General features: G+C 36.1%; 1 protein-coding gene across 2 annotated transcripts in view; it reads left to right on the forward strand.

The window, feature by feature from the left end:
* LOC136806571 (uncharacterized) overlaps window positions 1-16,671 on the forward strand; it is a 39,965-nt gene that overhangs the window by 12,945 nt on the left and 10,349 nt on the right. For both annotated transcript variants that reach the window (XM_067063159.1, XM_067063160.1), the window contains 16 exons: window positions 565-696; window positions 4,667-4,777; window positions 6,419-6,535; window positions 7,108-7,215; window positions 7,471-7,587; window positions 7,959-8,095; window positions 8,612-8,705; window positions 9,433-9,549; window positions 10,355-10,546; window positions 11,226-11,366; window positions 11,783-11,809; window positions 12,227-12,337; window positions 12,931-13,038; window positions 13,611-14,096; window positions 14,918-15,076; window positions 16,496-16,588. In XM_067063159.1, coding sequence (XP_066919260.1) covers window positions 565-696; window positions 4,667-4,777; window positions 6,419-6,535; window positions 7,108-7,215; window positions 7,471-7,587; window positions 7,959-8,095; window positions 8,612-8,705; window positions 9,433-9,549; window positions 10,355-10,546; window positions 11,226-11,366; window positions 11,783-11,809; window positions 12,227-12,337; window positions 12,931-13,038; window positions 13,611-14,096; window positions 14,918-15,076; window positions 16,496-16,588 — 2,250 coding nt within the window. The remainder of the gene's footprint in view (window positions 1-564; window positions 697-4,666; window positions 4,778-6,418; window positions 6,536-7,107; window positions 7,216-7,470; window positions 7,588-7,958; window positions 8,096-8,611; window positions 8,706-9,432; window positions 9,550-10,354; window positions 10,547-11,225; window positions 11,367-11,782; window positions 11,810-12,226; window positions 12,338-12,930; window positions 13,039-13,610; window positions 14,097-14,917; window positions 15,077-16,495; window positions 16,589-16,671) is intronic.

The following is a 16,671-nucleotide window of genomic DNA, read 5'->3' on the forward strand; positions in this document are numbered from 1 at the left end:
CTAAAAATAGACATTGATTTTTAAGTTTGACTGAAATTCAATCCCATCAGCCTTTGCGTTTATTACGCTTGCACGCAAATTACACTCAATTACAAAGAACAAGTAATAGCTTTCACGACTTTTGAATTAAGACGATTAAGGATTGTGAGATTAAATTTCGGTCAAATGAGAAAAGTAATAATCATGACGTTTGCACGACGAAGCGCTATTCTTAAATTCTTTAAATTATTAGAACGTCTTAACTTATTGTCGTCATCTCTAGAAGACTCTGGAAAACCATGGTTTTTAATTTCATTCGAAATTTAAGTATCATTATCATACCACCGTGTAGTATTCAAAGCGATATGTCGTACCATATATGCTTACACAGCATTTTTAAACAAAAGAAAAAACAACTTTTTCCATCTCTTTTTGGCACCGCGTGAGCACAAATCTTGAAAAATTCTATTGTTAATTCTGCTTTGTCAGCATAAAAGCGCGCCTTCTACAGCATGAAAGATAATATCTTTAAGGAAAGATTCGTCTAAAACTTTTACCTAATTATTTATTTTCGTTTAACAACAGAGAAAGTGCATTGTTTGACAAATCCATGCTCAAACGGGGCGGAATGTATCGAGATTTTACCCACGCCTGAACACCCTGATGGCGGTTACAAATGCGGATGTAAAAGTGGATTCATGGGGACCACATGTGAAGGTAGGTTTGACTGATATCTTTTATGATTTTCGCCAGATTACGTGAATTTGAGGATACGTTATTAGATTAAATTAATCGAAGTCTCGGTAGTTTTGAATATGAGTACAATCTGGTTTATAAGAACTAGTAAAAATTTGATCAGCCTTAGCTGCACATTGAGCCTAAAATTGTTTTTTGGACCTACCCCGGTGGAGGTCCTATAAATTAACCTTTGTCCGTCTGTCCGTCCGTCCGTCCGTTAGTTACCAGCTTTTCTCGAGATTGGCTCATTAGTTTTTTCTGATTTTTTGCACAATGATGCATAATGGCAATGCCCAAAATGTGACGGAGCCCGATTTTCGAAAAAAAATTTTTGGGGGCAAATTTGGGCCAAAAAACGGCTAAAAAACGGGTTTTTTGGACTTTGTGAAAAATTGGATCATTAATTTTTTCTGATTTTTTGCACGAAAGTAGGGTACCATCAAAGGTATAAGATGGCTCAAGCAGATTTTTGCAAAAAAATTTTGTTGGCTCAAAAAACGCATGTTTATCTATAAGAATCACTATTAATAAGCATACATCGATGTTCTTAGTCAAATTACTCAATTTTTTTATGAGATAGATGTTTTTTCTGCTCAAGAGGGCTTACTTTTGAAGAATATGTGTGTTTAGACAGGAAATTTGGGTTGCTTGGCGTGTTTTATAGAAAAACTGGCCAAATTCGATATTTTTTTATAAGCACATTATCAATTACTTAGGTATTGGCTTTTCTCGAGATTGGCTCTTTCATTCTTAATGATTTTTTACACAAAGATGCATAACTATAAACCCTTAAATGTGCCAGAACCCGATTTTCGAAAAAAAATGTTTTTGGGCAAATTTGGGCCAAAAAACGGTTAAAAAACAGGTTTTTTGGACTTTGTGAAAAATTGGATCATTATTTTTTTCAAATTTTTTGCCTTAAAGTAGGGTACCATCATAGGTAAAAGATGGCTTAAGCAGATTTTTGCAAAAAAATTTTGTTGGCTCAAAAAACGCATGTTTATCTATAAGAATCACTATTAATAAGCATACATCAATGTTCTTAGTCATATTACTCAATTTTTTTATGAGATAGATGTTTTTCTTTTCTCACGAGTGTTTAGACAGGAAATTTTGGTTGTTTGGCATGTTTTTATTGAAAAACTGGCCAAATTCGATATTTTTTTATAAGCACATTATCAATTTCTTAGGTATTAGATTGATTGGCTCTTTCATTTTCTACGATTTTTTGCATAAAGATGCATAATTATAAACCCTCAAATGTGACGGAGCCCGATTTTTGGAGAAAAAAATTTTGGGGTATATTTCAGCTAAAAAAACGGCCATAAAAGGGTTTTTTTTTGGACTTAGTGAAATATTGGACCATTGTTTTTTTTTTTCTGATTTTTTGTATGAAAGTAGTTAAAAGATGGCTCAAGCAGACTTTTGTAAAAAATGAATTTTTCAGCTCAAAAAAAGCATCTTTATCAATAAGAATCACTATTAATAAACATATATCAATGTTCTTAGCCAAATTACTCAATTTTTTGGAGATGTTTTTTTGCTCACGAAGTCTTGAATATGAAAGAACATTTCAAGAGCATGAAATTTTGGTTTCTAAACGTTTTTTTATAAGAAACAAACGACTAATTTTAATAGATCATCACTATTTGTGTTCTGAATGATTGTTTAATGGTCACGTCACGTAGATATCAATTATAAACGTGTTAAATGCATAATCCAGGTAGGTCCATCAAAGTATCACTTGTTATTTCTAGGGAAAATTGATATAGTTTAGGTTTAGTTTAATAACCTATATTTATTAATTCGAACCTTAAAACTTGCTAAAATCTCAGGCCCTCTGTGTATACTTTCTTAAATAGTTCTTAGCTTTTGGCATTTTTGAGCCTCATTGCTTTTATAAAACAGTTCTTATAGAAAGAGTGGTTTCTGACAGAGATTAAGGTTTATAGAAATTTATCAAGAAGCAGCAAAACTACGAAATTACAATTCCTACAGGACTTAATTTGACAAGAATCGTAACGACAAATACCTAACCGAATTAAAGCAAAGCTACAGAAATACTGCTTAACCTCAAGACAGAAATGCACCAAAACAATATTGTAAAGAAATATAAAGTTCGTTCTTGCATAGCTAAGGGTCTGCTTTGAGGCTTGCTGATTGACTGGATGGTTGGATTATGTGGCCTGGTAGGTGGTATATGGTAGTTCTCCAGATTTTAGTTGTTGGAAGGTAAAAGAAACAGATGAAGTAATGTTTTTATTTGAAAATAAGAGCGTAATCCAGCAATTATCAAAAAACAAAGTTTTGTCAGTAGTCGACTCTAGTCTAGTCCTTGCATAGATAGTGCAAATATTACTACACCTAACGATTGAAAAAGACCTTGTCTTGAAAGGACAAAATATCGGATACTGTGCGTTACATCGGAGAAAAACAAACGCACTAAGACTTGATTGGATGAAACAAAGATTACTGAACTGGCTCTAATAACAGACAAAATAACGATAAAGATCATAACATTTTTAAACAACGACGTCAGCTCTAGACACTGTTTAAGGGATCAACAATTGACTGGTTACTGCATTAAAGACAAAGACTTGCTTTAACTTTTAACCTTTATTTACAATGCACAGGTTTGATTGGATAAAACAATGCAAAAGTTTTCTTGTACACTTGACAAGCAACTAAAAAACGGAAGTTTAACCAAAACACATTCGATAATGTTTGTGACGAATACTTCAGTCGATTTCAATACCTACTCTTGATACTGCTAAAGGGCTCAAAACTTGACTGGATAAAACAACGCAAAAGTTTTCTTGTAATACTGAACAAACAACCAGAGAACTATCCTACAACACACATCCAATAACGTCAAAACTTACTGAACAAACCAATGGCACTACAGAACCAAACAACACGAAAAGTACGAAAGTTTAACTACTGAAACAAGCCTACGTCACACATCCAATAACATCAAAACTTACTGAACAAACCAATGGCACTACAGAACCAAACAACACGAAAAGTACGAAAGTTTAACTACTGAAACAAGCCTATAACACGCATTTGATAACTTCATAACTTCTGGCCAAACAACGACACAACAGAACAAACGCATACGAAAGTACAAAAGTCTAACTGAAAAAAGCAATCACATATTTGATGACGCCAAGAATCTACTGGACAAACCATGACACTGCAGAACCCAATCATACAATGCATATAACTAGAAAACACACGCACATTATTCTCTCTTCATTCATTAGATCAAGATTTTTGTCACAATAAACCATGTCTCAATGATGGTCAATGTACCAACTATGAAGATGGATTTGTTTGCACCTGCTCAAGGCGTTACCATGGTGAACAGTGTCAATGTAGGTCAACTCGTTACCAGGACCCTGAAAGGATACTTCACTTGATATTGATAAACGGGACGTATCCAAACTTCAGGAGTTCATCAGTGTTCTCCGAAGTTCATTATTTTACCAAATGGTTATCATCGTGATTAATGAAAATAAAATATTTTCAAATCGTGCAAAGTCGGAACAAATAGATCGGGTTGTATCAAACATATAAATCAGAGAGTTTAGGGAATCAAACAACTTGAATATTAATAATTCATAATGGCGTATGCTACGTAACTTTAGCTCTAGTTTAGACGGCCCACTTTTTGCCCTGCCTATTCTAGTTGCGAATTAAAGAGGACATAAAGTGGGCTGTCTAAAGTGATGCATAGCCCTCTTTTAACGTCAATGCAATGTCTTCTTTCAAACCTCTCCAAGCAAAGATTTTAACAATCAACTTTGTGTCCTCTTTCTGCCTACTCTAACAATTAGAATAGGCAGGGCAGAAAGTCGGCCGTCTAAACTAGAGCTTAGTCAGCTTAAAAACCCTCGATGCGCTTATGTAGACATAACCGCTTCATTACTTTTTTCTTTATTTTCAGACATCAATCATTGTTATGGCTCGCCTTGCCACAACGGCGGTAAATGTGTATCAGGTGTCCACGATTTCAAATGTGACTGTGCCCTGGGTTATCGTGGTGCCCTTTGCCAAGGTAAAAGTAGTTCTCATGGTCATTTATAGACTAGAAAATCTCGAGAAAATCTCAAAAAACCGCTTTTTTCGGGACATTTCCGGTTCTAGCGGCCGGAAAAATTTCTTTTTCGAAAATTGGGCTCTGTCACATTTTTAGACTAGTAAACTAGTCGTTGAAAACAGACCCATATATAAAAAATTCAAGCTCCAAATAAAAAGAATCGAAGAGGTGAGGTTGCGTGTCTTTTCTGAATTTCAACGACTAGAAGCTTCTTCCCTAAAAAAACGTTGTTTAATTATACAACCTTTTTTAGGTTTTTGAGAATCCATCCAACTTTTTTGACTAAATGATATTTCATAGTAACATTAAACATGGGAACATATAAATAAATGAGCATTTCCAAAAATGCAATAAACAGAAAGAAAAATAAATGAAATCCCGCACGGGTCAGACATACAGAAATCTGTATGTCTCTCCTTACGATTTTAGGTGAAGAAAAAAAGGCGTTGGAAGAAGCTTCTAGTCGGTTTCTTGTAGCTCTTATATACCTGAGCTACCCATACTATTTTTAAAAACTTCTAGAAAATCGCACCTTGAAACTTGCATTTCAATATACGGGTTTCGAATTTGTTTTTGATTTGATTCCGTGTAATTTTCACGAAAAATATATAAAAACAAACTCTGATTGGTTGAATACTGCCCTTATCAGCATTTTATCCAATTAGAAAATCTGTTTACTTGATACCGGGTGCACCACAAAAAAGTTTCTCTCTTTAAAACTAATTTTCTAGAAATCTTAAAATTTTAAAGAACCATTCCTATTTCATTGGAAAGAAGAAAGATAAACTTAAATTTTAATGGGTCATTTATTAAATTCGATTCATTAAATCAAAAGTTATGCTCAATTAAATAAAAAAGTTACTTTCTGAAAGTGCTCAAAAACGTTAAAAATTGACCTATCAAATTAAACAGAAGCATAATTACATGATACATCATTATCTTCGTTTCAGTCATTAAAAATGATAATAAGCTGTCTAAAAGACATTTTGTTATGTAAAGGAAGGTTGAATTTCAATACAAGGATGAACATTTGTTCAAAAAGGCCAAAAAATCTGGTAAAATTCCCGTAAAATTCATAAAAATCCATCAAATATGGGTTTCGAGATAAATCTGGCCTTACATAGACTTTATCCTATCTAAAACCGAAAATTGGAGGAGAATTTCGGTAAAAATAAATTAAAGTGATTTTGATGAAGATTTTTAAACCCTTTTAGCCTTTCAATTTCGAAATTTATGTGTCTAAATTACTGAAAAATGCTTTTAATTAAGTAAAGACTATTTATTGCAATTGCCAATTTTAATCTAAAAATTTGATAGGTCGATTTTCGACGTTTTCGAGGACTTTCTGAAAGTAACTTTTTTATTCAATTGAGGATAACATTTGATCTAATGAATCGAATTTAATAAATGACCCATCAAAATTTAAGTTTATCTTTCTTCTTTCCAATGAAATAGTAACTGTTCTTTTAAAATTTTTAGATTTCTAGAAAATTAGTTTTAAAGAGAGAAACTTTTTTGTGGCGCACCCGGTATTTTTTGTACCGCTTGCATGAGATCAAAACAGAGAGCTAATTCGAAGCCCTTATGTTCTTCCTTTAGAAACGGACTACTGCCAGCCCAACCCGTGCGCAAACAATGGATATTGTACCTCAAACGAACAATCCAATGGTTTTGTATGTCATTGTTCTGAAGGATGGCGTGGCCTCACTTGCACAGGTAGGAGAAAAGGCGTTGTTTAACTTGAACGAATGCGAAAAAGTGCATGGTCTCACTTGCACGGATTAGAATAGAAAAAGGCGTGGTCTCACTTTCAAAGGTAGAAATAGAAAAGGCCGTAATCTTGCTTACAAAGATAGATGCAGAAAGGGTGTGGTCTTACTGACAAGACGGAAACAGAAAAGTGAGAATGTACATTTAGTAAATAAGGTTTTGTCTCACTTACACAGCTAGGAATTAGATTGACTTTTGTCAGGTAGCGATGAAAAGAGTGTGGTAGCGCTTACATAGGTAGTAATAGATGGGACATTGCCTCACTTACACCGGTAGAAAAAGAAAGGGGTGTCGCCTCATGTTCATTGGTTAAAAAAAGGAAGCGGTCTCACTTTCACATGTTGGAAAAGAGGGGATGTGTGCAGCCTACGATTTTACACCATACTTCCACATGTATTTTCTTTGTACTTTACCTAGTTCAAAAAGCAGATAGGTATTAATGACTTCATTAGAGACACTAAGTAATTGACTTGTTCAATCAGGCTGAAACCTTTTCATTTCTCGTGTATCTTTTCTAGAGCCGGATAGATGCAGTCCAAACCCATGTGCTCACGGGGCATGCCAAGAAATTGCCGGTGGATATTTTTGTAACTGTACCACGGGTTTCAAAGGAACCAAATGCAGTGGTGAGTTGGTCGTCTTTTTCGAAAGTGAATAATACCACAGAAAGAAATTCCTGGTGAAAAGCTGAACTATTTCACTAGATTCGCCGTGAAAAGCTGAACTATTTCACTAGATTCGTGGTGAAAAACTAACCTATTTCACTAGATTCAACATTAAAAACACATAGTTATGGATAGCGCTGCAGTAAAAAAAGCACGTAACTAGAATAAAGACTTTTTTATAATATACTGATATACTTATTTCCCAACATTCTTTAGAAATTGATCATTGTGCACCAAACCCCTGTTTACATGACGGACGATGTTCGGAAATCAATGGTGGTTTAGGTTTCGTTTGTCAATGCCAACTGGGTTATAAAGGACAAAACTGTGAACGTAAGACCTTGAAGAGTTCGTATTGTGCCGAGTTTTTTTGTTTGTCTTTTGTAGGACGAGTTTGAAGTGCAAGGATTAGAGCAGAGTCGTTGATCCGAATCAGAGAGGTTGAAAGCTAGGGCTAGACTAGATTTTTAATTTCATATCGTTCCTTGTATTTCAAGCATTAAAACGTAAGATTTATTTTAGGTTTTCAAGTTTCAAAGTAAAACTTCAAATACAAAGTTAAATTCGGAAAAGTCTTACCTGGCTAAATAGATAATTCTGGTCCAAGACTTCAATGTTTTCTGTGAACTATTATCGATCCACAAATTTAACGTCTCTAATTGACACGAAACGACATGATATACAAATTGACTTTTTTTTAACAGATAAAGACTTGTGTCATCCAAATCCTTGTGAACACGATGGTCTTTGTCATGAAATTATGACGTCATCATCAGATATTCTCTCATCACGTGACTTCATACGAAATGCACGTGACCGATATACAAAACGTTCTAGTGAGGTGAGTAGTTTTCTCCCATTTTGTCGATTCGGTAACCGTATAGTTTTTACTTCTCCTAATCAAAATAGATTGGCTTTAAGTTTCTTCGTTGCTTTAACATCAGTATCGAAACGTAACTGGATAAATTAATTGTGTCTTATGACTGTTATCGAACAATAACGATGCTTCTCAGAATCTGTAGTAAAGCATGAGTTTTTCCACCATCAAAAGATTCTAATAAACTTTAAACTAGACAAGGAACCTAAAAACAAGGTGTCAGCTGGGTAGATATTTTATTTCAAAATCTTCTTTTTTTAATTTCTGACTTTTAAAGTTGTATTTTACGTGTTTCCTACCATTTGTTTACCCGAACAAAAGAAAGAAGAATTGATCCCGTTTCGACGGCGCGCGAGCACAAATTCTGAGAAATTCTGTTATTTATTTTGCTTTGTCAGCAAAGAGGCACGCCTCTTTTCTATATCATAAAGAAGAGTGTTTGTTCATCTATTCTGCTATGATAGACATTTTTTCATTTAGTTGGATACGCATGCGCAGAACAAGACGAAAAGAGACGTGGGCGGTGAAGTGGAATGTATTTGTACGAAAGGTTACAAAGGCAGAAAATGTGCAGGTAAGTTCCATCATTTCTAACAGGTTATTTTACACTTTCACTGCCAAACTTTTTTCAGAAATCAAAACTCTCTTGAAAAGCTTGAACTGAGATCTTTGTCAAAAGTCGTAAAGCCACTTATTTCCCATCAAGAACGCGCGGCCCACACGACGCATTGAAAGTAAGATTTTATAATTCAAAATATGCCCTTTGATTGAAAGACCCCCAGCGGATCTTCAATTCACGTAATCACCTAATTTTTTTTTCAAAATAAACGTATTCACGAAATGTTTTTGGCAATTTACACAATTTCCATTCACGCAAAGTCTTCCAATTCACGCATTCATTCACGTTAAAAAGCCCATTCACGCATTTACACAAACCGATGGGGGGGGGGCATTTGAAAACAAAAAAAACCGCCACTGTCAACTCTTTACTCGACTCTTTTCTAATTCTTGCACTTCAAACTCATTGCATGTAAAGAATACCTTAAGTTGATATGATGTCGACATCCCTCTTCTAATTTCGATACCCTGTTTTAGAGATATGAAAAATAGGAAGGTCGGAGTCACTGATTGACAAAAGATTTTTTCCTCTTTGATCGCTTAGCTAAGAAAATAAGTTTCAATCAGCGATTCCAACACTCCTATTATTCCTATCTTTAAAGAAGGATGTTGAAATTAGAAGAGGGATGTCGACGTTAGACCAACTTACGGTATTCTACCACAAGTTATCTTTTTCATTTTAGACATGGACCCTTGTTACCCAAACCCTTGTTTGCACAACTCAGTGTGTATAAGTGATGACAAGTCGACCTCCACCACCTGCAAATGTTCTCTGGGTTGGAAAGGAGAACATTGCCAGTGTAAGGATTTGTAGCTGTTGAAACGGAATTTTGTTTAAGAAAGTTCTTTTCGGCTCATTAGGCTATTTTGTTATATTAACCAATAGCATTCAAACCAAGATATGGCAATCTGAAATCTAAACCGCTAGCAGAAATTTCAAATTAAAGCCTCGACAGTGGCAAAAAAAAGTATTTTATTAATTTTGCTTTGTCAGCCTAGAGGCTCCAAACCATATTAACAGCATATCTACAGAAAACCTTCCTACCTCATTTTCCCAAATCCTTTTCGTTGCGGTACACACAGTGCCTTCAAACTGACAAAGATACAAATTTGCTTCGTTCTCCCAAATCATATTAATAGCATTTTCTATAGGAAACTGTTCGACCTCATTTTTCCAGTAATGGATATGTGTTCTCCTAATCCTTGCCGTTACGGCACACATTGTCTTCAAGCTGGCAACGATATTATCTGAAGTGCCTCCTTCTCCCAAACCATATTACCAGCATTTTCTATAGAAAACTTTTCTACCTCATTTTCCAGTAATGGACATGTGTTCTCCTAATCCTTGCCGTTACGGCACACATTGTCTTCAAGCTGGCAACGATATTATCAAATTTGCCTCGTTCTCCCAAATCATATTCATAGCATTCTCTATATAACACTTTTCTACCACATTTTCCAGTAATGGATATGTGTTCTCCTAATCCTTGCCGCTACGGCACACACTACCTTCAAACTGATGAAGACATTTTCTAAAGTGCCTCCTTCTCCCAAACCATATTAACAGCATTCTCTATAGAACACTTTTCGACCTCATTTTTCCAGTAATGGATATGTGTTCACCTAATCCTTGTCGTTACGGCACACACTGCCTTCAAACTGACGAAGAGAGTTATCAATGTGTGAAAAACCTTTGTCAGCCAAACCCTTGCAAGAATGATGGGAAATGCATTGTGGTTAATGATGAAGATACGAGCTGTGCATGCGCTAAAGGATGGAAAGGAAAACATTGTGAAGGTACTTGTATTTCTTTTTGATGACGGCGTTTAGATTTGGATTCGAATTTATATTCATTATCAGTATTAGTTCTCTTGTTTAGTCGATATGGAACAACGGCTAAGTGCTCTAGGGTGTCAGCACCTCAACCTAGGGGAACGAATTATAAATCCACGCTCCTACCAATGTTTCCGTTCGGTTCGTGGATAGCGAAGCCAGCAGGCGTGGACGCCGTGAAAACGATCGAAAGAATGTCTAAAATTCTTAGATTACTGGGCTATCCACGTTAAATATCGACTATCTATTGATTTATTTTCCCAACAACTTGTACGATAACCGCGAAGAAGTGACGAAAACATCTTGCCAAAAACCATTTTCAGTTTTTATACAAAGTACAAACGTTCCAAAACGCTAAATATAAGGTCCAAAGTTGTTTAAATATCTTGGCTGAAAAATCTTTTACGGTGTGACAGAATGATCACATCGTACACGACCCGTCCCAGTGGAGTCCCCGATCACGCCATCACGCTGAAAATATTCCCTAATCATGCCATCACACCAAAAATTTCTTCAATCACGCTTTTTGAACTCATAGATCACGCCATTACGCAAACCGCTTGGGGGGTGCTCGCATACATGTGGCCCAGTTTGTTTATTTTTATCAACTCTCAAAATTTTTTGTTAAAACACTTCTTTTCAGAACACGATGCCTGCTTTCCAAACCCTTGCTTCAATGGAGGTACATGTCATGTGTCTCATGACGTCACGAAAGGAATCAATAGTGGTGCAGATAACTTCACGTGTGAATGTCCGAAAGAATTCAAAGGACACACTTGTGATGGTAAGGGAGTTGATGTCATACCTTAAATGGATAAATTTTTGGCGTACTTTTTTTTCGCGAAGTGAGAATCTAAAGCTTTCGCGTGGAAAAAATTTCTCGAATCGGCCTCTTTTTTTACCCAATTTCTTTCATTTTTCTAGTGGAAAATCTTTGAATTTTATTCCAGAACTCGCGAAAACGGCCAAAATTTTGAAAATCGCGAAAATTTAATCCATTTTTAATCTATTTTGATTTTCTTTTAAGTTGAAACCAATGAACTCTCACGAATCGGAAATTGTATAATAAACATCGATCCACATAATCTATACACATAATCCATTGTTGAATCTATTAATCAATAAACAATAATCGAGGCTGTGTCTCAAGCTTTGTTACAAAAGCGGTCGTCTAATTTGTTCACCCTTTCTTTCTTTTAGCTCCTGCTGATCCGCCCAAACCAAAAAGTAAGTTTCCTCGATATTTTTGTAAACTGGTTACCAGAAGATTTTATCATAGAGTCTTGGCTTTAGAGAATTGTTCATGTTTGTTGATTTACGTAACTTCCGCCATTATGAAAGCAAACGTTCGATTCACATAAAGGCGATCCGTTACGTAAATACGTACTTGCTTCCATAATAGCGGACTTACGTAACATGAAAAACCTCTATAACCTGTAGCCAGTATCTTCTAAAAGAGTTTACGTAAAGAACAGCGCATTTTCAACCAGCTCACAGACTTTTGTTAACGCTTCTCTATTGATTAAACTCTGCAATCAATCTTCGCACTATTTGAGCGCTTGACTCATGGGACCTGTACATGGTTTGTTTAATAACTTTGTCAAAGCGTTCTCCATAAACTAAAAAGTTTCACTGCGTTTCCAGCTTCCAACTTATGTGCTTCCATCAAGTGCAAGAACGGTGGAACATGTATCGATCGTGAAGATTCCTTCTTGTGTCGATGTCCTGATGGCTTTCAAGGAGCATTCTGCGAAGGTAGGTCCTTATTTGAGGTTGAAATCTTCTTGCAGTGATTTCCCTTTAAAACTTTTGACCTACAATTTGAAATTCTATTGTCAAAGGTTTGTCTCGCGTTTCGTTTTGTATTACTTCTGTCCGTTTGTTGTTTTTGTGTTTATTTTATCTAACCAAAACTAAAGGGTTTTGTTTATTTTATTGTTTTCTAATTTGTACCAATGTCATATCGTCCTTCGGTTCGAGTGTACAACTCCTATTACTTAAGCCTAAATACCTGGAGCTGTCTAATGTGTAGACTGATTTGTACCCAGCTGACACCCTAGCCCTACATAGTTAGAACATCCATCTAAGCTCTAGTTTAGACGAAGGATTTTTGCCTATTTTAATTAGTAGAAAATTAAAAATCTTTGCTTCGAAGAGATTGAAAAAGCCATTTCATTGGTTTTGCCCACTTAAATTAGCAAATAGAATAGATAGGGCGAAAAGTGGGCCGCCTAAACCAGACCTAACCTTATATGGATGTCAAGAACGTTAGATTGACGTTAAAAAAACATTATGCAGCAGCTGTCAACTCTCAATTTTTAAGCAACTCATTCCTCTTTATATTTTAGAGAGTGTGTGCACTCCTACACCATGTTCAAATGGAGGGACTTGTATACCGTATTACGGTATCGCCCTTTGCAAATGTACTCCAAGTTATACGGGTGCTCATTGTAATGGTGTGTAACAAACTTACTGTATTTTTATGTTATGTGTTTGTAATCTGTGTGAATTAAAGGGACATAACAGTACTTGCGAAATTTGTAAACAAACTGTATGCAGCAGATACAAAATCAAAACAAATGTCACATGTCAAAATAAAAAATCAAACCAAATATGGCTAATTTTGATTGTTCAATAGTTTTACAAGTTTGTTTTGGACACGTGATTTTAATTTTTCTCTTTAATGACACGTGGTTTGCGCAATGTTTACATTTTACTACCTTAATGTCCCTTTAAGTCCACTTTAAAATGTCTACCATTTTTTGAAAAAAAAGCAAATATATCCTGTCTTGCAATTAACAATTGTCTTAATGTTGTGTAGTCATAGATAACTAGCTGGTGGTGAAAAAGTATTTCAATAGTTCAATTTTTCCGACTATATTCACAAATCCAGTATGACTTCTTCAACCTAATTGAGTCGAAATTACGAAGAATATTCGAATTAAAGTGTATGCGCTACAAACTGAATCTAAAAATTGATATTTATTCCGAACTTATCGTTATTCAAAAAATGTTTTTATTATTATAGCTTTGAAGCCAGGCCGCAAACCTCAACCAGCACCTGCATCCATCGTGAACGTTCCAACAGTGAAATATTCCGCTGCTAATGCTGTTTCAAAATCAGATCTTCCGCGCCCGCCCGTGAACGCCCCTTTGACCGCCAAAGACGTGACATCACCGGCTTTCATTGAAAAAGTTGTCGAAATTCTGAACGGTGATAACGATCGAACGTCAATCATCCAATCGTTGCCTGTTGCTGATAGCAACCCAATAAATGATCAATCGGCACCTCTTGGACCAGGTTTACCAAACAAAGCGCCAAATAATCAAGAAATAGCTAAAATCCAACAAATCTTAAATGGTGCTAAAGTAGGAAATCCTCTTACATCATCTTTCGTTAACCAACCGAACAACGGAGCGCCAATTCGTCCAAATCCTCAAACGATGGGTTCTGTTGAGGTGCCAAAGCAGCAAAATATACCTATGCTACCGCCAGCATCTTCTGGGCCACAAGGTAAGAAAGTAGCATTGAAATCATTGAGTTTCAAGCCCGAAGGGCTAGAGGTCAATCTCTAACTTTTCCCAGGCAAGAAAAATTGAAGCCTTAAAATATGCGCCGTATTTTTGATGACGGATTGAATCTAGCAATTCCTTTTTTTTCGAGTGATATATTTTTCAAAATTAAGCGGTAAATTTTAGTTTCAGTCTGTCATTTGTGTAAAAACCAGGCGGGTTGCTCAAGGCCGCGCAACTTTGATAGGATTTGTTGGCTTCAAATCCTACCAAAGAGATTGACTTCTAGCCCTTCGGGCTTATACTTCATTGATTGAAACCCGCTCATTATTTTATGAGCGGAAATATAATCCATTTAAAGGCTTTTATTTTTGAACGAACTGAAGAGTCGTTGGCTAGAGATGCTTTTGCAACGGATAAACCCGGCAAAATCCATGCTATACATACACTGTATTTACTGTACTACATTTCACTATTCACTGTATTCAACTTACACACACCGAGCTTCGACGTAAAGACTGAAATGGACATATCTTCATCTCAATTTCCATATAATAGAAGCTTCGAAATGGTACTGTTGCCAGGATAAAATTGTGCTTTATCTCAAAATGGTAGCTGAAGCTGTGGAAGCTGTTGTTGATTCTTGCTCCCTCCACAAATAATCTACAAATATCCTTTCCTGGTCTTACCCAGCCCGCACACAACATTGTTTCAACGTTTATCTAACCTTTATATAACGTTAGATGAACGTTTAAACAACGTTGTGTTCCAGCTGGGAATTTCGAAGTTCGGCTTTCTTACACATACTTTCTCATCCACTAGATTCATGCACAACAAACAACCCTTGTAAAAACGGTGCCACCTGTATTATCCGAAATAACGGAGAACCCGAATGTATTTGTCCAAATGGGTTTTCCGGACCCACGTGTTCGGATGTTGGCAACATGGCATACTCTTCGGCACCTAAATTCTTTCCTCAAGGTACAAATCATTTCTTTATGGGTTATCACCGAAGGCAGGTAGTTTGTTTAATACTGATTGATTGAAGACGACGCACGGTAAATCAGCACTTTTACCGTCCTCGATTTTGTGGGTCAAAAGTGCAGGTTTTTCCTAATCGTTTTAGTCACTCCACCGTTCTCAAAAGTGCAGAAACTCGCTAATTATAGAAAACCAATGCCTGGGAACATTGCGGGGCTCAGAACACTTAGCTTTGAAGCCAATCTCTACTTGCGCGCGCTGCAATTGCACCTTTTGGCTTCAATCATTTTTGCTTGGAAAAAAGATTACGTCATAAAAAATGTAGCGCGCGCTCGAAAACCGTTACGTCAGATCGCGCCAATGGAGTTGCTTCATTTTTCTATTGACCAATAGCGTGGAAGCTTTTGCTCGAAAAAGTGCGATCGAAGCGCGCGCAAGTGGAGACCGGCCTTTATATAGACCCTGGAGGCAGTTCCTCAATCCGTGCCAACCAAAAACTTTGATCGGAGTTTTTTTTTTAAAGAGGGACCCTAATGTAGCACTACTCAATAGCGGTGTAAATGCATCAAAAGTGCTGTAGATCTGCTTTTTCCTTGAATACTTGTGATGATGTAGCGCTGCTTGAAGTTAAATCTTTAACACAGCAATGGCTTCTTTGCGGGTACCACTCCGATCGAAGATGACGGGTATAGCTTAATCCATGGTTTATAGAGGAAAATGGTTCAGACAGGATCCGAAACTTTATGAAACTCAGTGAAAATAAATTTGTTGGTTTCTCTCTGAACCCTGTATTGCAATCTCCAAAAATCCTTCAATAGGGGTTTACATCACTATCACGTAATTAATTTTTTTCTAAAACGATGCGAGGGTCAAATTCAATAGAAGTTTTGTTTTCCTTCAGCGCACTATTATTCGTACATAAAACGTATGCGAAAGAGGTATTTTAAGAGGTGAGCGAAAAAAGTCGAAATATTAAACGTACCTTACCTGGTCGAGCTGGCTCAGCTTTATTAGATTAAAGCGGTGCGGTACGAAAATTAATGGTATTTTAAGTATCAATGTATCTACAATCAGTGACAAAATACTTGGCACAAAAAAGAAATTCACCGGGAAGTTTTGAAACCACAATCGATTTGTAAGTGCTCTAAAGTAGGTTCGAAGGGTAGAGTTTTAACGCTAGACTTAAGACTTAGGACCTTAGGATCTGAGAATCCAAAAGCTCAAAAATGGTCCAGTAGGGCTTGAAATATAGCCTAGGAACCAATAAATCCCTCCCAGATCAAAATAATCGATGAAATCAAGTTGAAGGCCTGAAATTAACATTCTCGCTCGAACTTCAATTTTCGAAAAAATGGTAAATTAGCCTAAAGTGCCAATATGTTATGGCACTGATTGAAGGTATCATTTTATGTTATTTAGATGAATGTAAACATTGTGATGCGAATGCAATTTGTGTTAATGGTCATTGTATCTGTCCACAAGGATTCGTTGGAGATGGTCTGGAATGCTGGGGTAAGTTTTCGTACAAAACCCTCTTATTTTGGTTTGGATAAGCGAGATGTTCCAATGAAAATTTCTATTCATTTTGTTTGGGT

The sequence above is a fragment of the Clytia hemisphaerica genome, unplaced genomic scaffold (genome assembly GCF_902728285.1).
Source record: "Clytia hemisphaerica strain Z4C2 unplaced genomic scaffold, Clytia hemisphaerica genome assembly, whole genome shotgun sequence".
Classification (NCBI taxonomy): Eukaryota; Metazoa; Cnidaria; class Hydrozoa; order Leptothecata; family Clytiidae; genus Clytia; species Clytia hemisphaerica.